General features: G+C 39.9%; 1 protein-coding gene across 3 annotated transcripts in view; it reads right to left on the minus strand.

Annotated features, from left to right (window-relative positions):
* LOC121452277 (signal recognition particle 54 kDa protein) overlaps nt 1–26,818 on the minus strand; it is a 69,984-nt gene that overhangs the window by 23,980 nt on the left and 19,186 nt on the right. For 2 of the 3 annotated variants that reach the window (XM_041658307.1, XM_041658308.1), the window contains exons 6-16: nt 26,238–26,304; nt 26,083–26,140; nt 20,439–20,589; nt 18,794–18,942; nt 18,378–18,478; nt 17,736–17,822; nt 15,011–15,084; nt 14,564–14,672; nt 9,288–9,458; nt 5,662–5,757; nt 3,451–4,138 (exon numbers count right to left, since the gene is read on the minus strand). In XM_041658307.1, the coding sequence (XP_041514241.1) occupies nt 4,047–4,138; nt 5,662–5,757; nt 9,288–9,458; nt 14,564–14,672; nt 15,011–15,084; nt 17,736–17,822; nt 18,378–18,478; nt 18,794–18,942; nt 20,439–20,589; nt 26,083–26,140; nt 26,238–26,304 (1,155 nt within the window). In that variant the 3' untranslated portion in view covers nt 3,451–4,046. Of the gene's footprint in view, nt 1–3,450; nt 4,139–5,661; nt 5,758–9,287; nt 9,459–14,563; nt 14,673–15,010; nt 15,085–17,735; nt 17,823–18,377; nt 18,479–18,793; nt 18,943–20,438; nt 20,590–26,082; nt 26,141–26,237; nt 26,305–26,818 lie in introns of those variants that run through there. The other variant, XM_041658310.1, reaches the window with a different exon arrangement.

Below are 26,818 nucleotides of genomic sequence, written 5' to 3' on the forward strand. Positions count from 1 at the left end.
AAATGCCCCAAAATCTTACATGACAGGCTTGCATTAATAAAATATAATTATACTGCCTTATAAAGTCTAGTTTCGCCCTAAAAGCATAAAATTGCCTAGCTATCAGTACCCAGCTGCAGTGTAGTGAGTCTTTCTGGATCCCACTAGCCAGTTCCCAAAAAATGGGACAGAGACTTACTAATTACAAAAGCTCAGGCTGTAGCTTAGGTTTGTTCCTAACTAGTTCTTATATGCTGTGGGATGTCTTTCTGTATGCTGTGAATGTGCTGCTCTCATTGGCTGATAAATAAAGCTACTTTGGCCTATGGAAAGGCAGGACAGAGCCAAGTAGGAAAGCCAAATGTAGACAGGGAGGAGGGTGGAGTCTGGGAGATGCCAACCAGTCGCCAAGGAAAGAAGACATGTAAAAAATCAGGTTACAAACCTTAAACTACGTGGCAAAACATAAATAAAAAGTATGTTACTTTAAATGTAAGAACTAGCTAGTAATAAGCCCGAGTCACTGGCCACACATTTGGAAGTAATATTAAGCCTTAGTGGTTATTCGAGAATTAGTGGGCAGGAAAGAACATTCTGATTACACTTACAACTTAAATTAGCCCATTCCTATTAATCTACATTTTACCATGTGGCTTTTTACTTTTCTTTCATTCTGTATGTCGTACTCCATGTCTAGTTGGCGTCAACGCTGAGCCTCAATTATCTCCTAGTTCATCTCTCTGCCCAGCAGTCCCAGTCCCACCTATACCTCCTGCCTAGCATTGGCCATTCAGCTCTTTAGTAAACCAACTACAGAGATATATCTCCCACCACACAGTTACAAATACCCCACAACACTGCAGACTATAAATCAGTGCAGGGAATCAGCTTAAGACCATAGGTTAGCAAGTACTCAATAGTAAGCACAGATAAATGTTTCTTCCTCGCAAAAATGCTGGGAGAAACTAGCACAGAAAATTTACATGCATCACCTAACTACTACAATAACATGCCACAGGCTAGACAACTCACCTAGAGGTAAAGTTTAAGCTAATTTCTTAGCAACTGAGATGCAAATTAACCACACCAGTAACTTTCAGTCTGAAAGCAGAGGACAGAAGATAATATCTGATAAAATACTATCATGGTCAAAACACTGTAATTGGAACTTAAAGCAAAATTTAAAGAAATTTGGGGACTGGAGAATGACCAGGGTCAAAGCGACTTGCTGCTCTTCAGTAAGACTGACCTGGGTTTGGTCCGATGGTGATTTGAATGAGAATGGTGTTCATAGTCTCATAAGTCTGAACATGTGGTCTGTTGATGGAACTGTTTGGGAAGGACTAGGAGGTGTCTCCAGAGTGGTTTCAAAATCCTCTTCTTTCTGCCTCCGACTCACAGATCAAAATGTGAACTCTAAGCCGTTCCTGCCGTCATGTCTTTGCTCCACTATACACGGAATGTTTATGAGGCACACATACCTTGGGGGTAACCAACAGTTCTCTAATTGGACTGGACATTATGCATGATACTGTGAACCTAACCAAACATTCAGAGGCTAATGAAATTGCAGATCTTGGAGAACCTCCAACTGTCACTTTATTATATGAGCATTAACTCCTAACTACATCTAAATATTTGTTCTGTGCCTACAGATAAAATGCAGTCCTCACCCCTCAAAGAATTTTTTCCTTGCAACAGACAGAGACCAATTACAGGAAACAACAATCAATCAAAATGCAAAGTTGGTATAGGAGTCTACTTCTTCAGGATTCCAGGGAATGCAAAAGACAGCTGGAACATCCAGCCTAGTGGGACTGAGCAACTACTAGATTCTTGACTTTCCATTCACAACAGGTCAATGTTGTACTGCAGCCTGTAAGTCATTCCAATAAATAGATAGACAGACAAAGAGATTTATTTAATAAGTTCTGTTACTCTTGAGAACCCTTACCTCTTACTAATATACTGACCTAGGGGCATCCTGATCTCTAATGGTTCTTTTGCCACTGTTTAGTTTTGGAAAACAAAATCAAATCAAACATAAAAATACCAAAACACATGCAGAAGGTACTCAGGATTTTATGGCCAAAAGGTCATCTTATTTACTTTTATTCAGTCAAGACAAAATACGCAAAAAACACAAATCACTAACACACATACCCAGAAAAGGTAGTGTGCAATTTAATTGGCATTTTCTCTAGCTCAGATTTCTCTAGCTATGCCTTGCTATGCCAATTCTGCAGAACACAAAATATGCAATTTTTTCAGAATACAGTGCCCAGTAGGGAAATCATAGTCCTCTACTAAACAGTAATTATTAGCTATAATATCTGTACCTAAACAAAACACAAAATCAGTTGCATTCTTTTGTTATATTTTTGGTTTTTGAGACAAGGGCTACATAACTTAGGCTGGCCTCCAACTCCTGATCTTCCTACCTCAGTTTCCTGAATCCTAGCTTTGCTGAGCACTACCATGCCTAGCTGAACTGCATTCTTTATTTGTTATGAGATCTAGTGACCACTTCTGGTGTTCAGACATACATGCAACAAAACATTGTATACTTGATAAATAAATAAATCTTTAAGAAAAAAAAAGGTAACTTACTATAATTACTGCATTCAGGAAGCTGAAGCAGATTTGTCACTGAGTTCCAGACCAGCCTGAGCCTTTCTCCAAACACTAACAAAAGGTAAACATGGTAGTAATGTAGTTCCAGCACGTCTACAGCAAGATGGGAGGTGAAAACTGAGAATCCCCAGAAGCGTGAAGGCCAACTAACAAGAGACCCTGTCTTAAACAATGTAGAAGGCAAGGACTAGCACCTGAGGTTGTCTTGACTTTCAATAATGTGTACCCTGGCATGTGCATGCATGAACTCGAACTCACACAGTTTTGTTTTATAAAAAGCTGTGGCCTACGACATATGGCTCTGTGGGTAAAGGCACATGGGGCCAAGTGTGATTGACCTGAGTTCAACCCCTAGTCCCACATGGTGAAATGAGAATTGACTTTTGCCAACTTGTGTTTGAAACCCAGTGTCGTGCCTCACACGTTTAATCCCAGTACTCAGGAGGCAGAGGTAGGCGATCTATGCGAGTTTGCTCTACAGAGTGAGTTCCAGGACAGCCAGAGCTACAGAGCAAGACCTGTAAAACGGAAAAAAAAAAAAGTCCTCTAACCTCACACATGTGCTAAAGTACAAGTGCACCCACAAGAACATGTGCAGCAACAGTTACTAATAACCCAACCAACTTTGTGTGCCCTTACTATTTTTAATATACAATACTGTAGCCTAGTAATTTTACTTTCTCATTAGCAAATTTATGTATTATCTATTACTAAAACATAATTTTGTCAATAATATGTAAGAAACATAAAAATAGCTTTAAAAACAATCAAGGACCATGAGACTCCAAAAACATGTAAAAATTTAAGGTGGATACAAAACATCATATGCACTGTAACCAAATTATTAACCAAATTTTTTATTTTAATTAAAATAGCAAAGCTCAGGTTTTTGTAATAAATTATTTTATTCTAAAATAAATAACATTTCCTAATATTCATGATTAAATTATTTCTACCATATCTCCCTTGAAATGTACCTGCCAGCTTTTTGTCTACTTTCGGGGGGGGGGAGGGGAGGTACCACGTTAGACCATAAAGAAAGTTAACGACCCTTTAAATTATCACTTGAAGTTTATTTTGCAGACTTTCCTTCAATATCATGTAATTTACTGATCGAGACTGTTTATAGATGCTTGGCTTTTGAGACAATTAAAAACCTTTACGAACTAAAATTTGACATCATGATTTGTTTAACTAAGAAGTGTTGTGACGGTGAAACGAACAGAAGATTTAAAGCAGGAATATGATGACTTCTGAAACAACCGGCCACGTCTCCCTTCCGTCAGGAGAAAGACAGAAGGAAAATGATGAGGAAAGAAAGAGGGCGAGACAGGCAAGAACATTGTTCTCCCCCACTTGCAAAAGGGAGGGAAACTCTGAGGCCTAAGCAGATAACATAATCAACCACGTCAGTTTCTATTAAGGCATCTTCTTTACATGTTATTGAATCCCATCATGCCTTTCATATTGCCAGCAGCACCTTGTTGAAACTGCCTCATCATTGACTGAAGTCCTGCCATGCCACCTAGAAGGAACAGAGAGTTAAAACAGGTTATGACCATGTGGATTCTAAAATGGTTACTGCTTTTGCCTAAAAAGTACCTTCATTTCTAAAAAATGACAGCAATTTAGTCTGTAGACTTTAAAACTATACCAAATTAAAATGTGTATTATTAGATTTATTTTCATCTAAAAAAAATGAAAATGTGCTCCATAAAGTTACCATGAAGAATAGGGTAAAACATGAAAAGATCTTGGAATAGTTCCTGTTCACGCTCAAGAAGTCTAAACAAAAACTAAGTCTTCTTGTAACAAGAATTCGTTTTATAAAATTGATCAATTCGGGATAGGGGCTGTGATTCAAAGAACCTATGGAAAAAGAATTCACCATTTGTTAAGCACTCAGAACCATACTAAATGCTTTCACATATATCAGCTTACTTATTTGTTACAATCCCCTGATGAGATATTATCTAAAATCTTTATAGAAAAGGAAACTGAGGGCAGTGACGGCGCATGCCTTTAATCCTAGTACTCGGGAGGCAGAAGCAGGCAGATCTCTCTCAGGTGAAGGCCAGCCTGGTCTTTATACCAACTTCCAGGGCAGCCAGAGCTACATAATGAGACACTGTTTCAAACCCCTCTCCCTCAAATCCCCAAATAAACATACAAAATAAAGTAATTATAAAACTAGAAAAAAAATTGGGCGTGGAAGATGGCTCCTCAGGTAGTGAGCTTCTTTGGTGCACAAGCCTGAAAACCTGATTTGGATTCCAGCCCCTGCACAAAAGCTGTGCACAGTGGCCGGTGTTTCTAGAATTCCAAGCCTGGGAGGAAGGGAGGAGAGAGCGACATGTGGATCACTTGGTGGTGCTGCAACCAAATTAGCTCAATAAGAGACAAGTTAATCAGTTAGAGATACTATTTAAAAAGGTAGAGAGCAAGAGAGGAAGACTCTCCACAGTACTTGTTCCAGCTTACAAATGCATACACCACACATTCGCACACACCACGTACATACACACAAATGGCAGCAGAGGAAAACATAAAACCTCAGCTTATTTATAAGCTAGGGAGATGGTTGAGTGAGCGAAAGTGCTAGTTGCTCAAGCCTGATAACGACATGAATTCCCAGAACCCATGCAGGAAGCTACATGCAGCAGTGTGCATCTGCAATCTCAGCTCTCAAAACAAGGTAAGGCTATAGGCCTGCTAGCTTAGACTACACACAGCAGAGCAGCGAAAACAATGAGACACTGCTACAGCAAGACAGAAGGCAAGGACTGACTCTGGAAGTTTGTCCTATGATCTTATCTGAGCAAGAAAGCATGAGCACACACACATCATATACACAAAAAACACAGAGACACACAGACACAAAGTTCTTCATAAACTCTTCAAAAAACTTCTGCTTATCTAGAATGATTAACAATCAAGAATCAGATGGTCATCTTCCTTCAACCACCACAATAGTCTTACCATTAAACTACAACCCTCATAAATTTAACTGTATGTTACAACTGGTAAATACAAGGATTTTGTATTTACCCATATGATGAAGAACTCGTGGATCCATCATTTTGGCCATTTGTTGATTCAATTTTGCCATCTGTGACTGACTCACATTCTTAGACATATCACCACCTGATAAAACAAAAAATTTAATTAGTTTATGATATGGTATAGAATATCATATACAGTTTACTAATATTTTTCTCAATTACATCTTTTTGATGAAAAATACAAATTCTTTATAAAGGATTGTATGAAATGCTTTTCATTGGTGTTACTGCCTTAGTTCTGGCTAGATTGGAATTCACTGGTAAGCCAAGATAGACAGAGATCCACCTCCTCTACTTTCTGAATAATGGGATCAAAGGCCTCCTGAGTGGTGGGATTAAAGGCGTGGGCCATCATTACACAGATCAATTTAAGTATTTTATTTTACATTATAGAAATTAAATCAAAAGAGGGCTAGAATAGTTAATAAATTGTTCAGAAAAGCAATATCCTTTTATTTTATACTCTACCTACATAGCAAAATAAATTCCAGCAGGAATAAAAAGACAAACAAAAAATAAATCTGAGCAAGATAAAGATTGGTGCAATAATGCCTACACAACATGCATGAAATTCTGGGTTTGAGTCCCAGACCCACTAAATCAATCAAACAAAAAATGAGTAGAAGAAATACTAAGCTGATTACTGTGGCATCAACACGGGAAAGACTGCATGAGTAAAAGAGATCAAAGGAAAAGATAAACAGGCATAGCCTACATTAAAATGTCTTTTTATTTGTTTGTTTGATTGACTGAGACAGGGTCTCTCTATGTAGCTTTGGTGTCCTAGAACTCTCTTTATAAACCAGGCTTACCTCTCCCTCCCCGAGTCTTGGGATCAAAGGTATACACTACTATTCGCAGCTTTGTTCTGTTGGTTGAGATAAGTCTTACTACAAAGTCCTAACTGATGTGGAACTTGAAGATATCCTTCTGCCTCTTAACTGCTGGGATTGTAGACACTGTACCCACTTGAAACTTTGGAGAGGAGGTGGTGGACTAGGGCTCAGGGCCTCAACATGCTAGTCAAGCACTCTACCTCTGAGCTACACCTCTAGCCCTAAAATAGAAATTTATTAGAAAGCAGAAATAACCTTGGGACAGTCTTTGCAGATGAAAAGCAAGGATACCAAGATGTTATTACAGAGCAATAGGGAGGAAAAACTGAGGGACTGAACAAGGAAGAGGTGACTCACCAACGAAACTCTAATCATTAGATGCACAAAGAAACAAACTTTTAAAATTAAAACTGGAAATATACTGAAAAATATGTGACCATTAAACTAGAAACTACATTACAAAATTTACTTAATGAGTAATCAGATAATAGAGAATGTTCCTGAAAATACCTTTTCAACTAATACTGTATTTGTGTCAACTGTATAATTTGTAAAAAGATTTTAATGGAAGGATTTGTTAATTTGATTACAAGACTTAAAACATTTCCTAAATTGTGTTAATCCACAGTCTTAAACAGAGAAGAAATAAAATGTTACCTAATTCAAAAAAAAAAAAAAGAAAGAAAGAAAGAAAAAAAAAGAAAATTTACTTAAGTGTCTACTATACTTCTAACCAAAGAAGACAAAATTGACTCCATGGAATTGCCTAGAAACTGACCAGGACACTAAAGCAGACAAGTCAGTTAAAGATCTAAGAGGCCTGCAAGATACAAGCACTGCTAAAATAGGAGTCAGTGGTTAGAGAGAGAGAGGGAAGGGAGAGAGAGGACAATACAATTACTGCTGGTATTGTTCTGACACTTGCCCACCTACGTAAGGAATTGCAGCTGGTCAAGCTGGCAATGCTCCTGCTGCTTCTCATGTCTCAAGAATGGTGGGAGTATGAGCATGTGATAGCCAACCCAGTTAATCAATATATTTTGAAGAATGTTTGACAAAATGGAAAATAATCAGTAGTTACATTGACTTTTGTTTCCAACAGCATTTGTTGGATTCTCTGCGGAATGAAAAGGAGTTCACTTTTTTTTTTTTTTTTTTTTTTTGGTTTTTCGAGACAGGGTTTCTCTGTGGTTTTGGAGCCTGTCCTGGAACTAGCTCTTGTAGACCAGGCTGGTCTCGAACTCACAGAGATCCGCCTGCCTCTGCCTCCCGAGTGCTGGGATTAAAGGCATGCGCCACCACCGCCCGGCTAGGAGTTCACTTTTTATATACTCTTACATTCTCTAAATATTCTATAGTATATATGTTTATTGGGGATGGGAACATGAGGGACTGAGATGAGTTGGGAGAGGGACAGAGAGGGAGAGCAATGAAAGAGATACTTTGATAGAGACAGCCATTACATGGTCTTAGGGAGAAACCTGGTGCTAGGGAAATTCCCAGGAAACCACAACTAACACTCTTAACAATAGTGGAGACGGTGCCTGAACTGGCCTATCCTTATAATCATGTTAGTGACTACACTGTCATCACAGAACCTTCATCCAATAACTGACAGAAGTAGATGCAGGGACCCACAGCCAAGCTTTGGGCTGAGTGCTTAGAGTTCACTGAAGTGAGGGAGGAGGGATCATATGAGCAAGGAGGGGTCAAGATCATGATGGGGGAAATCACAGAGACAGCTGACCTGAGCTAGTGTAGGAGCTCACAGACTCTAGACTGACAGCTAAGGAGTTTGCATGTGACCCAACTAGGCCCTCTGAGTGTGGGTGACAGTTGTGTGGTTCGACCTGTTTTTGGGGCCCATGGCACTGGGACCAGGACTTATCCCGGGCACATGAACTGGCTTTTTGGAGTTCATTCCCTATGGTGGAATACCTTGCTCAGCCTTAACACAGGGGGGAAAGGCTTGGTCCTGTCTCAACTTAGTATGCCTTGCTTTCCCTAAGGAGTGGATTGAGGGTGAAATGGGAGGAGGTGGGGGGGGGCAGAAGGGGAGGGAGGAAGAACTGAAGTTGGTATGTAAAATAAAAAAGAAAATCTCACTTTCACTATTAATGTCTACCATCTTGATTATAAAAACAGGTAAGTCATGTATCACATGATAACTCCTGGTGGTTCTTGACTATAACATTAACTTCAGATTCTCTTTCCTCTTCAGTACTGGGATGGAACCCAGGAACTCAGTCAGGCCCTACTACTGAGTTGATGGAGGAAGGTCATTGGTTAAATAATAAAGAAACTGCTTGGCCTCATAGGTTAAAACATAGGTGGGAGGAGTAAACAGAACAGAATGCTGGGAGGAAGAGGAAGTGAGCTCTCCTCTCGGGGGCAGAGGCCTGAGAGGCCATAGCTCAGCTCTCTGAGGCAGACGCACGCGATGAAGCAAGCCGCCAGGTCAGACATGCTGAATCTTTCCTGGTAAGACCGGTGCTACACAGTTTATTAGAGATGGGTTGATCGGGATATCAGAATTAGCCAGTAAGGGCTAGAGCTAATGGGCCAAGCAGTGTTTAAAAGAATATAATTTGTGTGTTGTTATTTCGGGTAAAGCTAGCCGGTGGTGGGAACTGGGTGGCGGCACACAGCCCGCCACTCCTACTACTACACTGAGTTAAGCCTCAAACCCTACACAAGAAATTCAGCAATGACTTTCCTAATAATGCTTTGTGTTTTAACTTCATCTTTTAAGTGATAACGTGCGTTTTCCCCTTACCTTTGAAAAGTCCTTTGATACCACCCATCTTTTTCACCATCTGTGCAAACTTGGTATACTGCGTCAGAAGCTCTTGGACATCTCTTGTTGACACACCTGACCCTCGGGCAACTCTCTGGATTCTGCCTGGTTGCTTACTAAAGACCTTGGCACCATCTGTACTGTCCAGTTCTGCAGATAAGAACCAAATAATTTCATTTACAAAAGATTATCATTTATTATCACAGTGGTCAATCTCTCTGCCTCTGAGTTACACCTCCAGTCCTAAAAATGGAAACATATTAGAAAATAGAAATGAAGCCAAATGAAGCACTGGGTCCTAACAGAGGGTTCCTGTATGCTAGGCAAGCACCCCACCAACTCTCAGATATGGGGGAAGGTATGTGTGCGCACATATGCATGTATGAGCATGTATTAATGTATACATATGTACAAATGAGTACTCTCTCAACTTATCTGTTTGACAGAGGGTCTCTCAATGACCAGAAAACTTGCTGTTTTGGGTAGGCTGGCTGAGCAGCAAGCTCCTTAGGGTCCTGTCTTCACTGCTCAGAAAAAGGTCAAAGGAACATACAGCCATGCCTGGCTTCTGTACACAGATTCTGCAGGTTTGAAATTCAGTCCTCTTGCCTCACAGCAAGTGCTCACCCCCTGAGCAGTCTCCCCAGTCAGCTTCTTTTTACTGAGAGAAAACGTCATTTCTTTGTGCATTATGAAAGATCTTACATACAGAATAAACACATAAACGGTCAAACCATAAAACAGATTTAACAAATGGTAATGTTTGTCATATTTGCTTCTAATTAAAAATTTTAATATAAAATATATTTAAAAATATTTATAGCATTAGAATAAAAAGAACAAAGCAAGCATGTATTCTTCAACTACAATTTTAACAAAACATTCTGAGAACCAACAGGCATGGTGGCATACACCTTTAATCCCCGGATTCAGGAGGCAGAGGCAGGAGGATCTAAGTTTGAGGTCAGTTTGGTCTACACAGCAAGACCTAGCCCAGCTAGGGCTACATAGTAAGACCTAGTTTCAAAAGGAGGAAAACAATCTGAGGACTTCTGAAACTCTCTACCACCGTGTTTCACAGGATTATTCTTTCTATGTCCTCCACACATCATGAGAATATAGCTTATTTCAAAAACAGAACAGAAACACTCACCTCGATTCAACCTATTAAACAGTTGCTAACTCCTAATTTACAAATTTAGCTCTCATAAGCAAGTAGAAGACTAATTAATGGAGAAATTCTTGTATTTTCTATAATGGAGAAATTAGAGCTGGTGATATTCTAATCCTTTTGTAGTGTACTCACAAGTCCCCTTTAGCTTTTTGATCATTCAAGATATAAGGTGCAGTTGTTCTGCCTTTATTTGTATGCAGTGTAAGAAATGAGGTGGACTTCAGTCAAAATATCTATTTTGAGCTACATGGAAGGTAGCAGGCATACTCAGGAGGTTGAGGTGGGAGGATCACAAGGTCTGAGGCTAGCTTGGTACATATAGCAAACCCTGTCTTAAAAACAAAAAAATAAATAAATAAGGAGGAGATTCTACAGTGTAACTGTCTCTAAACAAAACAAGCAAAAACAAAGTAAAATAAACAGAATCCAGACGGAACAGAAAGCACCTCTCAGTCTCCTTTTCTTTGTATCTCAGGCTGAGCTCAAACTGTGATCTTCTTGGCCTCTTGAGTAACAGAATTTTAGGCAGATGATATGCCTAGCCTAACACTCATAACATCCCTAACATTCCTTAACAAGCAGTCTAGATGGCTCAGCAGATAAAGCTGTTTGCTGCCAAGCCCAATAACCTGAATTTAACTCCTGAAATCCATATGGTAGAAGGAGAAACAACTTCTCCACGTTGTCCTCTTACCTCCACACATAAACCAAGTGCTACTTCCAGGCAGTAAGTAACTAAGTAAGAGTTTTTAAATGGGGGTGGGGGATGGGGCAGCTGGGCAGTGGTAGCACACAGCTTTAATCACAGCACTTGGGAGGCAGAGGTGGGCAGATCTGAGTTTGAGGCCTGTCTGGTCTACAGAGCAAGTTTCAGGACAATCAGGGAGGGCTAAACAGAGAAAACTTATCTCAAAACACACAAACAAAAAACCCACCAAAAAACAAAATAAATAAAATTAAATTGGGGTAGGGGTAGCTAAGTGGTTAAGAGTACTGGTCGAGGCCGGGCGGTGGTGGCGCATGCCTTTAATCCCAGCACTCGGGAGGCAGAGGCAGGTGGATCTCTGTGAGTTCGAGACCAGCCTGGTCTACAGAGCTAGTTTCAGGACAGGCTCCAAAGCCACAGAGAAACCCTGTCTCCAAAAACCAAAAAAAAAAAAAAAAAAAAAAAAAAAAAAAGAGTACTGGTCGATTTTCCAGAAAATCAGGGTTTATTTCCCAGCACCACACAGAGGATCTCAAATGCCTATAATTCCAGTTTCAAGGACTCCAACACTCTCTCTGACCTCCCTGAGCACAGCACACACATTATGAACAAATATACATGTAGGCAAAACACCCATACATATAAAGTAATAATTTAAAAAATCAGTTTCCACTATTAAAACAGTAGGTGGCCTCAGTCTTAGCAACCCCAGTGACTGGCTAACAGCATAGGAAATACAGGCTGCAGAGTTTCTAAAATCGGTCCAAGTACAGAGAAGCCAAGCCTGGTGGCACATGCTTTTAATCCTAGCACTAAAGAGCAGAAGGAGATCTCTCTCAATTTTGAACCCAGTTTGGCTTACATAACAAGTTACAGGTCAGCTAAGGCTATACCGTGAGACTGTCTCATAAAAACAAAACAAGAAACTACAGAACAAATGTATGAAATAGCAGACACCCACACATGTAAACACTGATTTCTGCAGAGCTCAGCAACAACGAGCAGTGAGGCTAAGACTGTCTTCACCAGCACAGTTGGGTCAACTGTCTCCCTACACAAACACACCTTCTCAGAGCTCCTGATGCAGGGATAAAGAAAAACGGGAGGACTTCTAGAAGACAACATTACAGAATATGACTCTCGAGGGAGAAAGAATGCTTTCTCTTGATACTCAGTTACATCAGACATCTACAGTTTTCAAGATGTTTCAGTTAACCTGATCTGTTCCTTTTCTAGACTGTTTTTATTTAGTTTCTCTGAAACCAAGTGTTGCTTTCCACCTATGGTTGACCTTGTGCTTGCGACACAGCCCAGGCTAGTTCAAGTTCATTCAAGATACTCCTGCCTCAGTGCTAGGATTATAGGTGTGTGTCTATATACCCAGTGTCTTGGCATTTCCCATTTTGATTAAGCTTGAGACTCAGTATTACCAATTTCTACACACATGAAAAGGATTTTTATTGAGACCTTATTATTTTGTTTTTTTTTTTTTTTTGAGGTAGGGTTTCCATGTACCTCAAGCGGGCTTGAACCTTAACTATGACCTTGAATTCCTATTCTTGCGGTCTCCCCCCTCCCAAACACAGGGATCATAGATGTGCAAGACTAGAGACTGGGATTTTATTGAAACTAAAAATAAACTTGTGGTAATTGAATAATTAAGTAAAGAAGTATGTGTCACTTTGTTATAACTCTAATTAAAGAATTTTTTGTTACATGTCAAACCAAAATGTTTGTCTGGCATTACTGTATGTACTCCCTTGCCAGGCATAAAAAGAAGGCTTTCAGAGGTGGGAGAGCCATCATGTACCCTACAGACTGACTGAGGATAGCATCCCAAGAAACATGTTTAGGTCTGACCCCAGCCTCTCTACCTCCAGTGATCTTGACAGTTTTTTACTCAGCACGATTACAACTCAGTTTCTTTACCTGGAAAAGATAGATGATAGTCAACTATCCCCACTAATGGTTTACATTTGAAAGGTACACATTAAGAATTAAAGAGAATTAAAAAAAAACCCACTGAATTTATTTATTTATAAATGGCTTTTTTAAAGATTTACTTATTTATGTACTTTATGTATAGAGGTGTTTTGTCTGTACATACAGCTTCACACCAGAAGAATAAACCAGGTCCCAGGGCTGGGGAGATGGCTCAGTGGTTAAGAGTACTGACTGCTCTTCCAGAGGACCTGGGTTCAATTCCCAGCACCCACATGGCAGCTCACAACTGTCTGAAGATCCAGTTCCAGGGGATCTGACACTTCACACCAATGCACATAAAATAAAAGTTAAATAAACCATAAAAAATTTAATAAAATAAAATAAACCAGGTCCCATAAGACTGCAGTTATAGATGGCTGTGAGCCACCATGTGGGTACTGAAAATTGAATGCAGGACGTCTGGAAGAATAGTCAGTGCTGCTGAGCCATCCCTCCAGGCCCTGATTATTATTATTTTTTTTTTTTTTTTGGTTTTTCGAGACAGGGTTTCTCTGTGGCTTTGGAGCCTGTCCTGGAACTAGCTCTGTAGACCAGGCTGGGCTCGAACTCACAGAGATCCGCCTGCCTCTGCCTCCCGAGTGCTGGGATTAAAGGCGTGCGCCACCATCGCCCGGCTCCAGGCCCTGATTATTTTGAGACAGGAACTCACCAGTGTATTGCTCACCAGCCTAGAACTTACTATGTAGACCAGGCTGGACTCAAACTCAAGAGTTCCACCTGCCTTTGCTTTTCAAGTGTCTGGGTTAAAGGAGTGCACCACCATACCCAGCCAACGTTTAATGTTTTTAAGTCTGGGATTCTCTCGAAATTGACTGTAACTTTCTCCATTTACTTCTATCAATGTGATGAAAACATACACTTCTTTCTCTGGAACTCACGTAGAGCAGTGTTGTATTTTGAATTTCTTTTCAATGATCAACCAGTCCAGTGAACACAACCCTTTAAGACAGTGCTCACAAGTTACTTCAGATCTACCTAAAAATAAGCTTTTGATCTAAGTTTCTTCCATCTAGCCAACAAGAAAATATGAAACTCTAAACTTGCTGATACTGCCCCCACCCCGTCACATATTCTCTTACCTTGCTGATCTTAGAATACTGCCCACCCCCCCCCGTCATCTACTCTTACATCTTACCTTGCTGATACTCAGAATGCTGCCCCCCACCCCCCCGCCCCCCGTCACCCACTCTCTTACCTTGCTGATCTTAGAATACTGCCCTCAGTCACCCACTCTCTTACCTTGCTGATCTTAGAACGCTGCCCCCCGTCACCCACTCTCTTACCTTGCTGGTCTTAGAATGCTGCCCCCCGTCACCCACTCTCTTACCTTGCTGGTCTCAGAACACTGCCCCCCGTCACCCACTCTCTTACCTTGGTCATTCATGCTATCCATTATTGTCATCAGTTTCTTTAGTCTTGCCATCGACTCCTGCTCATTTCCTTTGCTCATAAAATCTGTTCCAAAACCTGGAATCATCCCCTAAAACAGATTTAAACACAGTCACCAATGACTTAATACTGCTCAAAATGTCACTATTTAAATTTGAAATTAATTCTTAAAAGATACATTTTACCCAAATGATTTATGCAAGTATAACTGTTCTTAGAAATTGTAATAAAAAGATAAAGTATATCATATAAACTCATGAGTACATCATAATGAAACCCACTATTTTAACAATAGATACACACTAATAAGGCTCTTCTGTTATAGCCATGCCTGCCATACTGCAGTGCATTAAACATGCTTTCTTTGTACAAATAAAATGAAGACAAAAACATATAAGGAAATTTTAGAAACATTTAAAGATAACTAACCAAGATCTGACTGAATGGGCCCATTTTCATGATATTCTGAAACTGTTCATACATGTCTCGCAATGTAAACTGACCTGAAATGCAATATAAATAATTCAGAGACAGTAGAAAATGTACATTTCCATTCAATAAAACTAGTATTTTCCTTAATCATCTTGAAGCGTATTATCCAATCAATAAGCATTCACTACAGCAGACAGGATGAATATGCTGCAAGGAGCAATAAGCACATGGGCAGGCATGCTAGGTAGACGCATACAAATAAACAAGGCAAACTACACCTGCTAAAATTGCTACAATTAAAAGGCTTGGACACACCAAACACTAACAAGAATACAGAACATGTAAAATTCCTATCATTATCAGCAAAAAATATAAAATAGTGAAAATGATTTGTAAGATTTAAAATGGACAGACTGAGGACAAAATAGTACTCAAATAATGCCAGGAGTGATGACACATGACTTTAATCCCAACAGAGGCAGCTGGATCCTGTGAGTTTGACAACAGCCTGGTCTACATAGAGTTTTAGAACAGCCAAGGCTACATAGAGAGTCCCTGTATGAAAAAAAAAAAAAAAACTAGGGTTTCATTGATGACTATAAAAATATTTTGTTGATGGGCATGATAGCTCACACTTGTGATCTCTACACTCAGAAGGCCTAGGAGAGAACATTCCAGTTTATAGCTAGCCAGGATTAGAAAGGAAGATTCTATCTCAAAACCAAAACCAAAACCAAATTCTGTGGACTGGTGAGATGGCTCAGTGGATGAGGTACTTGCCATGCAAACTCATGACCTGAGCTCAATCCCTGGAAACCAGAAAAGGTGGAGGCAGAGAACTGATCAGTTGTCCGCTGATCTTCATATACATGCCACAGCATGCCACTCACACATCTCACGCCTCTCTCTCTCTCTCACACACACACACTAATAATAACAACAATAATAATAATAAACTAAGGGAGAAATCATGCTATATGAAATAAACTGGCTCAGTGACTAACAGTGCTTGCTGTTCTGCTGTAAGGACCAGCATTTAGAGTCTAGCATTCACTTTGGCCATCCATAAAAAAGTGGAACCATCTAGATGGCTCAGTGGGTAAAGATGCTTGCCACCAAACCTAACAAGCTGAGTTTGATCCCCAGAATCCATATAAAGGAAGGAGAGAAGGGACTACTCTGACCTCCACACATGTGCGTGACTTGACATGTATAAGTATACACACATTCATTCATACACACACAAAATTTGTTTCGTAAAATGAAATAAGTGACTACTGAACAAACAGAAAACTCATGCAACAGAATCAAGTGAAAGCTTTGAAGTTAGAAAAACCAGGTAACACTGTCAAATATTAACAACTGGAGAACATGAAAGCTATCATTAGGAAATTAGGTAGAGCTGGTGACCTCAGAATGGGCAAAACATTAGGAACAAAACAAAAATGCCTCAGAGACCTAAAGAGTCAGAAATCAGAGAACAGACAAACTGCAGTATACAGAAGCAGAACTAGGGCACTGCTTCACAATAGAAGAAGGGCCTGGCATGGTGTACACCTCTAGTCCCAGAACTTATGAGGCAGGCATATCTGAGCCCAGCTTAGCCTGTATAACAAGTTCTAGGACAGCCAGGGCCACATTGTCAGACCCCGTCTCAAAAGAAAACAGAAAACAAAGCAAAAAACCAAAACAACACACAAAATGAAAGAAGGGAAAGAAATCAGACGAGGGATAATTTCAGCCACTGAACCCGCAGTGTCAGACACTGAGCAAGGTACTATGAACATGAAGATGAAGAACACAGCTATGAACCTTACCTTCACCTTCAAGCAGGGAAGATAAGTATCAAATGATTGTAATGGATGACAACAATTATAAAGTACAGACCAACGCAGAGTACAAGATCCAGTGTCAAAATATAAGTATACTAAGTGTATACTGAATTCTCAACTGTTTTTGTTTCAAGAATGAAAATCGAACTTTCTATTTTAACTTTCAGCTAATTTGATCACAAGATAAAACTAACTCAGTAGCTGCCTGTTCAGATGCCCAAAAATTAAAATGATTTGGGTATAAATCATCTAAAATAAGTATGTGACCTTTTTTTGGAGACAGACTTTCACTATGTAGCTCTGAATAACCTGGAAGTCACTTTGTAGACCAGGCTATCCTGGAACTCAAAGACATTAAAGGTAAAAGCCACTATGCCAAGCTTAAAAATGTATTTGAAAAATTGATTCTAACAATAGACATTATCATTTCCAATGAGTTAACAGCAAATTTATCAAAAAGATGCGCTGGAAAAATGTTTCAGTGGGTAAAGGTGCTTTCTTGCAAGCCCAGTGACCCAAGTTCAATCCCTGGAGCCATGTAAAGGTGGAAAAGAACAGCTTCACCCACATTACCCTCTAACTTCTGTATGAGTGCTGTGGGACATGAGCTACGCCCAAGGGAAAGCACAATAGTGCACATCTGTAACCAAAGCAGAAGCAGGAAGATCAGAAGTCCAAAGCCAGCTTGACCTGTACAGTAAGATCTCTCTCAGGAAACCAGCGGGCTGGGAGCAGACAGCAGTAACGCACTTGCCTAGCATGCACAAAGGCCTGGGTTAAAATCTCAGCACCACAAAAAAGGAAAAACAAGCAACAACAACAACAAAAAAAAAAAAAAAAAAGAAAGAGAAAATATTTGAAATCAAATGCGTTTTTTGCTATAAATATACCATGTTTCAGCTTCTCAATAAGTGCCTCGTTGTCATCCAGCTTCAACTCGTTGACTTTGTCTATCAGGCCTTCAATGTCACCCATACCTGTAAGACACCAAATAGAAAAATGAACAGTTAATAATATGCTCACCTTCACATTATATAAAATATACTGACACATGTAATAGCTTTGCAAGGTTAGTTAAACACTCTTACTGTATTTTATATGAAAAACAATTGGCGCTAAGGAGGAAGCAAAGGCATAAATCAGGGAACCTCCTAATTCCATGATCTATAACTATACCACTTTAAGACAGAAGTTTTACTATCATTACAACTTCTATTACTATAACTACATATTTCTGCATTATGTGTTCAAATTCTTCCCCAAAAGTCTGCATTCAATGACTCATTTTATCATCCTAACCACAGAAAATAAGAGGCTAGAGGGCTGGGGATGCAGCTCAGTAGCAGAAAAGGCTCGGCTTTTGACCCTCAGCACTTTAACAAAGAATGAAAAGTAAGATAGAGTTTAGGATGGTAAGTCACAGAAGGAAATGGCCATCTGAAGCTAGTTAGTAAGCATGGGCTTAAAACCCTAATTGGCTCTATGATCCATACTATCTCAGAGATGGCTCTCTAATCCCACACTGTACTCACCAAGAAGTTTGCTGATAAAAGGCTGTGTTTTGAAAGGTTCAAAGTCATCTATATGTTCCCCTGTACCAATGAAAATAATTGGACTTTTTGTGGCAGCAACTCTATACAGAAAAGAAAAATAATAACCTCAAAAAAGAAAATAATTATCCAGAAGATTTTTCAAAGATAACAGACAAAAGGTAAAAAATTTAAATTTCCTTTTATTAGTTAGAACTATACGAGACAGGCTCCAAAATTCTATTCCTACTTAATTCTCTTTTACAGATCACATCAATTCATTACTAAAATCTTCTTAAAAACCAGAATAAGAAATTCATAAGTAGCACACATACACACGATTGTCGAGGCACAGAACAAATGATTTACAGGGCAGTAGGTTTAGCAACCACAACAGTGTGACTTCGACTGATACTCACGCACTGAGAGCACCACCTCCTTTTGCATGACCATCAAGTTTTGTCACTATTACTGAAGCTACATCTACTTTATCTTTAAAAGCCTTTGCCTGGGCTTCACAAGCCTGTCCAATAGACGCATCCATCACATAAACAATGTTATCCGGTTGCTAGAAAGAACAAATAAAAAGAGACTTGCTTTTACTGGTGTTAAGAAAAGGTTACATGAGTGTGTACAGAATGTTTACTATAAATATTATTTAATAAATCTGACTGAGGGAGCACCATGAATTAAGTAACATATAGGGCTGGATAAAGAGATAAGTAAAAAGACCTTTGAGCCCATGATATATAGAAAAAAATATGGTAGCATTTTAAAAATTATTCTGAGCTGAGACCTGAATAAAGAAGAAAAGTTGCCTGGAGGTGCTGGCACAGGCCTTTAAATTGGGAGGCAGAGGCAGGCAATCTCTGAGTTCAAGGTCAGGCTGGTCTACAGAGCCAGTTCTAGAATAGCCAGGGCTAGCTGGGGTCTGTTTCAAACACGAGAGGGGGGGAGGGAGGAAAGGAGAAAGAGAGAAAGAGAAATGAGGAGAACAAGAGGAAGAAAAAGGAGAGGAAGAATAGGAGGTGGTTATACAAACATCTTTATGAATGACACTGAAGGTAAATGAACTGTAAAAGTAAATCAGAACAAGAACAAAGCAGAAGGGTATATTCCGAAAACAATCAGTAACACACTGAGGCTATGTCCCTTAGATCTGCTCCCATTTGTCAAAATAAGAGTAGCACTAAAAAGACAAATTGGTACCAATCACTAACCAAAGAATTATTGACAACATTCCAATAGCCAAATATGAGTTAGTTTCTAAGGTATGCAACAGGTGTTGAACTACTTCTTACCCCTACATTATTTCCATAATTTTTTGTTTTAGTATGAAGGTTTGAGTAAGAATAGCCCCCAAAGCCTCATATATTTGGGAAGGATTAGGCGGAGTAGGCGTAGCCTTGTTGAAGTGCCAGGCCCAGATCTTCCGCTGCCTGCAGATCTGGATGTAGAATTCTCAGCTACTTCTCCAGTACCATATCTGCCTGTGTGCCACAATGTTCCCCACCATGGTAATATTGTAAGCCAGTCACAATTATGCTTTCTGTTATAAGAGTTGCCTTGGTCATGCTGTCTCTCTCATAGCAAAAAAAAACAGTGACTAATGTACAGGGTCTAGGCCTAAAGCTAGATAATGTTATCAGGCTGGCTTTGAACGCTGAGAGATCCATCTGTGCTCCTCAAGTACTAGGATAAAAAACAGGTGCCAGTACATCCAGCTCCATCTTTTAAGAGTATTAAAGAAGACATTAAATGACAATATTAAGGTTCATTTTGAAAAATTTTCAAAATTATTGTTTCTACTGAATTTAGGTAATGAGAAAAATCAACAAATATTTAAGGTTAATTCTGAATTTTTCATTATTATTTTTTCTATACTGAAGAACAAAAATGATGACATTAAGTCCTTAACACAGTTATAGGTCCCCAAAACAGAAATAATTACTTAATTTATTTCTTATAGGCAAGAAGTAGCTTATATTCACTAAAAACTCTATCAGATTTCATAGTTAAATTGACTGAAGTCCTTTAAATGGTGTTCCGTGGAAAGCTACTTACTATAGCATTAGAAACTTGAAGCATTTCTTCAAACAAAGAATCTTCTTGTTTGTGCCGACCACTTGTATCAACAATAATAATTTCAAAATTTTCATTTTTGAATTTCTCCACTCCTTCAGAAGCAATGATGACAGGATCCATTTCTGTATAGCTGTTAAACATGAAACAAATGACTTCAACAACACTAAAATGGGCAAACATCTAAATACTATTTACTTGAAAATTGTCAGTTTATTCTAATCTATTCTGAAAAAGTGAAAATATTGTATTTTCAATTTAGAAGAAAATCCTAGTAAGTAAAATCACAGAAGCCATTTTTTTGGCACAAGGCAACATTAAACTTTCCTACAAAAGTCTGCATAATTCTAATGCATGTTTTTTTCTGAATTGCTTCCTTAATGCTTTAATGTCCTCTTTAGTAAGAGAAGTCATGCTACAAAGCATATTATGCCTGTCTTTCCATTTAAGAACATTTTGATATCATTTTATGAAGTTATTAAATTGTATAGCACCCCATCAGATGATGACATCATCATTTACTATGTACATTGAGGTTGGTATGTTCATATTAAAAAGACAGGAAACAAAATAAATACTTCTAAAAACAGAGAAAGAGGGAGGAGGGAGGGAGGTAAGGAGGGAGGGAGGGAGGAAGGAAGGAAGGAAGGAAGGAAGGAAGGAAGGGGGAAGGGAATGGGAAGAAAGAACGAATGAACAAGGGCTAGAGAGATAGCATGGCACTTAAGAGCTCTGGTTGCTCTTCCAGAAAACCTGGATTCAGTTCCCAGTACCAAAAAGCAGGGTTCACAACCATGTTTTCCTCCAGTCCCTCTTCTAGACTGCAAGGGCACAGGGCAGGCACACATGTGGTACACAACAGGCATATATGCAAGCAAAACACCCACACACAGAATAAAAAAATTAAAGTAAAAATGACAGCTATTAGCATTACTAAACATTATGTAATCAATCAATTATTTATTTATTTATTTATTTAATTTTAGTTTTTTAAGACAGGGTTTCTCTGTAGTTTTGGAGCCTGTCCTGGAACTAGGTCTTGTAGACCAGGCTGTTCTTGAACTCTCAGAGATCCGCCTGCCTTTGCCTCATGAGTGCTGGGATTAAAGGCATGTGGACCACTGCCCGGCGCCTTTTTTGGTTTTTAAAGACAGGGTTTTTCTATGTAACAGCCCTGGTTGTCCTGAAACTTGCTTTGTACACCAGGCTAGCTCTGAACTCACAGAGATCTGCCTGTCTCTGCCTCCCAAGTGCTGGGATTAAAAGTACGTGCGGCCACTATGCCCGGCTATCACCTCAGATTAAAGCCATACAACTATAATTTGTAAAGGTATAAGGAAACATGATCAAAGATCTTTATAGAAAGGGACATTGAGCCAGGCGGTGGTGACGTATGCTTTTAATCCCAGCACTTGGGAGGCAAAGGCAGGTGGATCTCTGAGTTTGAGGCCAGCCTGGTCTGAGTTTCAGGACAGCAAAGGCTCGAAAAACCAAACAAAAAAGTAACAATAAGTACATATATACAGATAGTAGGTTACATTAAAAAACTGCAGTAATTATCATTCTAAAATTAAATTACTCTAACAAATGGTTATTATTATTTTTATTATAAGCATACCACTGTACTCAAGTTTTGTTGTATGTATTTACTTACTTCTATATCACAGGACAACCTGAAGAAACAGATGCTTTCTGCTATCAAGGCCCTGGAGATGGAACGCATGTACCAGTCTTGCTGACAGGCACATTACCTGCTGAGCCACCTCCTCAGTCCTCTCTGTAGTCGTTTGAATAAGGATTGGGTTTTTTGGGGGGAGGGGTATGTTGTTTTAATTTTTGCTTTTCTTTTTTTTTTTTTTGATGGAACTAGATATTAAATTCAGGGCCTTGTATATCGTATTGTGTATCATCCCATAAGCTACATGCACAGTTCCCATCTGATGAGTTTTGATACATTTATGCAATCCATACAACCACTGCTGTAGGAATCAAAGTACCAAGAAGTGTGCTGACTAATTTTACATCAACTTGACACAAGCTAGACTTATCTCAACTGAGAAAATGACTCCATAAGATCACTGGGCTGGCGGTCCTGGGTTCTGTGAGATAGCAGGATGAACAGTGAGCAGCACCCTTCACAACCTCAGCATCAGCTCCTGCTTCCAGGTTCCTGTCCTGACTTCCTTCAATAATCGACTACAACTTGGAAGTGTAAGTCAAATAAACCCTTTCCTCCGCAGGATGCTTTAGTTCATGGTGTTTCCTCATAGAAACAGTAACCCTAACTAAGCAGACTCATTATAATTTAAAATAATCTATCTTCCTATAAATATCTGTATGGAAATAATAATAAAAAGCATTAAAATTGCTAATTAGGTATGTTAATACATACTTCAAATTTTTAGTTCTTCAATAATATACTTATTTGCAGGTGTGTACACACACACACACACACAGATGTGCCACAGTACATATGTGTACACACACACCCATAGATGTGCCACAGTACATATGTGCACACACACAAACAGATGTGCCACAGTACATATGTGTACACACACACACACACCCATAGATGTGCCACAGTACATATGTGCACACACACACACCCTCACAGATGTGCCACAGTACATATGTGTACACACACAAACAGATGTGCCACAGTACATATGTGTACACACACACCCATAGATGTGCCACAGTACATATGTGCACACACACACACCCCCACAGATGTGCCACAGTACATATGTGTACACACACCCATAGATGTGCCACAGTACATATGTGCACACACACACAGATGTGCCACAGTACATATGTGTATACACACACGCATAGATGTGCCACAGTACATATGTGTACACACACACAGATGTGCCACAGTACATATGTGTACACACACCCCCCCCATAGATATGCCACAGTACATATGTGCACACACACACCCACAGATGTGCCACAGTACATGTGTACACACACCCATAGATGTGCCACAGTACATATGTGTACACACACACACACCCATAGATGTGCCACAGTACATATGTGTACACACACACACCCATAGATGTGCCACAGTACATATGTGTACACACACATAGATGTGCCACAGTACATATGTGTGTACACACACACACACCCATAGATGTGCCACAGTACATATGTGCACACACACACCCCCATAGATGTGCCACAGTACATATGTGTACACACACCCATAGATGTGCCACAGTACATATGTGTACACACACACACCCATAGATGTGCCACAGTACATATGTGCACACACACACCCATAGATGTGCCACAGTACATATGTGCACACACACACCCATAGATGTGCCACAGTACATATGTGCACACACACACACCTATAGATGTGCCACAGTACATATATGCACACACACACCCATAGATGTGCCACAGTACATATGTGTACACACACACACAAATAGATGTGCCACAGTACATATGTGCACACACACACACACCCATAGATGTGCCACAGTACATATGTGTGTACACACACACACATAGATGTGCCACAGTACATATGTGCACACACACACAGATGTGCCACAGTACATATGTGTACACACACACACCCATAGATGTGCCACAGTACATATGTGCACACACACACACACCCATAGATGTGCCACAGTACATGTGTACACACACACACATAGATGTGCCACAGTACATATGTGTACACACACACCCATAGATGTGCCACAGTACATATGTGCACACACACACACACCCATAGATGTGCCACAGTACATGTGTACACACACACCCATAGATGTGCCACAGTACATATGTGCACACACACACACCCATAGATGTGCCACAGTACATATGTGCACACACACACACCCATAGATGTGCCACAGTACATATGTGCACACACACACACACCTATAGATGTACCACAGTACATATGTGCACACACACACACCCATAGATGTGCCACAGTACATATGTGTACACACACCCCCCCATAGATGTGCCACAGTACATATGTGCACACACACCCATAGATGTGCCACAGTACATATGTGCACACACACACCCCCATAGATGTGCCACAGTACATATGCGTACACACACACACTCATAGATGTGCCACAGTACATATGTGTACACACACACCCACAGATGTGCCACAGTACATGTGTACACACACACACATAGGTGTGACACAGTACATATGTGTACACACACACAGATGTGCCACAGTACATATGTGCACACACACACACACATAGATGTGCCACAGTACATATGTGCACACACACACACACCCATAGATGTGCCACAGTACATATGTGCACACACACACACCCATAGATGTGCCACAGTACATATGTGCACACACACACACCTATAGATGTACCACAGTACATATGTGCACACACACACACCCATAGATGTGCCACAGTACATATGTGTACACACACCCCCCCATAGATGTGCCACAGTACATATGTGCACACACACACCCACAGATGTGCCACAGTACATATGTGTACACACACCCATAGATGTGCCACAGTACATATGTGTACACACACACACCCATAGATGTGCCACAGTACATATGTGTACACACACACACCCATAGATGTGCCACAGTACATATGTGCACACACACACCCCATAGATGTGCCACAGTACATATGTGTACACACACACACCCATAGATGTGCCACAGTACATATGTGTACACACACACACCCATAGATGTGCCACAGTACATATGTGTACACACACACACATAGATGTGCCACAGTACATATGTGTGTACACACACACACACCCATAGATGTGCCACAGTACATATGTGCACACACACCCATAGATGTGCCACAGTACATATGTGTACACACACACACACCCATAGATGTGCCACAGTACATATGTGTACACACACACACACACTCATAGATGTGCCACAGTACATGTGTACACACACACACATAGATGTGCCACAGTACATATGTGTACACACACACCCATAGATGTGCCACAGTACATATGTGCACACACACACAGATGTGCCACAGTACATATGTGCACACACACACACACCCATAGATGTGCCACAGTACATATGTGTACACACACACCCATAGATGTGCCACAGTACATATGTGCACACACATACACACCCATAGATGTGCCACAGTACATATGTGCACACACACACCCCCATAGATGCGCCACAGTACATATGTGCACACACACACACCCATAGATGTGCCACAGTACATATGTGCACACACACACACCCATAGATGTGCCACAGTACATATGTGGTCGTCTAGGAACACCTTCCAAAGGTGGTGTTCTCCTTCCACCATGCTTCTGGGAGTCACACTCAGGGTGTCAGGCCCCTACTATATGCTGTTAAATGATAAAGAATTTCAAGAATATATTCCCTAGCATATATTAATGAGGATGCTTCAGGTGTCTTAAATAAAAAAGAAAGGAAGCCATGTATGGTGGCACACACCTTGTGAGCTGAGACAGTCAGAGGCCAGCCAGGTCAGACTGGACTACAACTGAGACTGAGTTGCAAAAAGTCAAAAAAATAAAAATTAAAAAAAAAGTAACCTACCTTCCATAGAATGGAATTCTTGCTTTGGTGGCATTCTGTTTTAGCTGGTCAAACGCTCCTAAGAGATAAAGAGTTAATGAAGCCTCAAATATGACAATAAAAATTACAAGAAAAAAAAAAAAAAGGAAGCGAAAAATTGAATTTCAAAACACTACCTGCTCTGAATGTATCTGCACATATCAAACAAGTCTTCCAACCTTTTCTCTGGTAATAATATGCTAACTGGGAAAGGAAGATGAAAAATAAAGCATCAAAAAAACAAATCATTGTATATAAAACTTCTTTTGTTTAATTTTAATTTATCCAAGTAGTAAAGTAAACTTGCTCATAATCCTCTGGAATGTAGTATTAAATATTCTGAGGTGCAGCGAAAGTTCTGAAGAGTTTAAATTCTACGTCTCACTCAGTGAGCCTAAGATGGGAAAGCAGCAACAGTCACTGTGAGACAGCCATCACCCCTGCCCTCAAACTGTAACATGGCTAAAGCTTGTTGGGGAGAGAAAGTAATCTAGCAACCAAGTTGGGAAACCCAGACATAGGAGAGGGTCAATGAATGGAAAATTAACATAAGGATATGTAAGATAAAAGGCTGTATCAACACAGTGGGACACTCAAAGGGGAATTTTGTATCTAAGAAGAAAGTAAATTCCCTTGCTTTCTTCAATTAAAAAAAATTATTGTGTGCACGCGAGCTCCCCTCCTCCACCCCTCTCTCTTTCACCGTGTGGCTGTGGAA

The sequence above is a fragment of the Microtus oregoni genome, unplaced genomic scaffold, assembly GCF_018167655.1.
Source record: "Microtus oregoni isolate MIOR12 unplaced genomic scaffold, Mior012 000009F_ref0000495, whole genome shotgun sequence".
In the NCBI taxonomy this organism is placed as follows: domain Eukaryota; kingdom Metazoa; phylum Chordata; class Mammalia; order Rodentia; family Cricetidae; genus Microtus; species Microtus oregoni.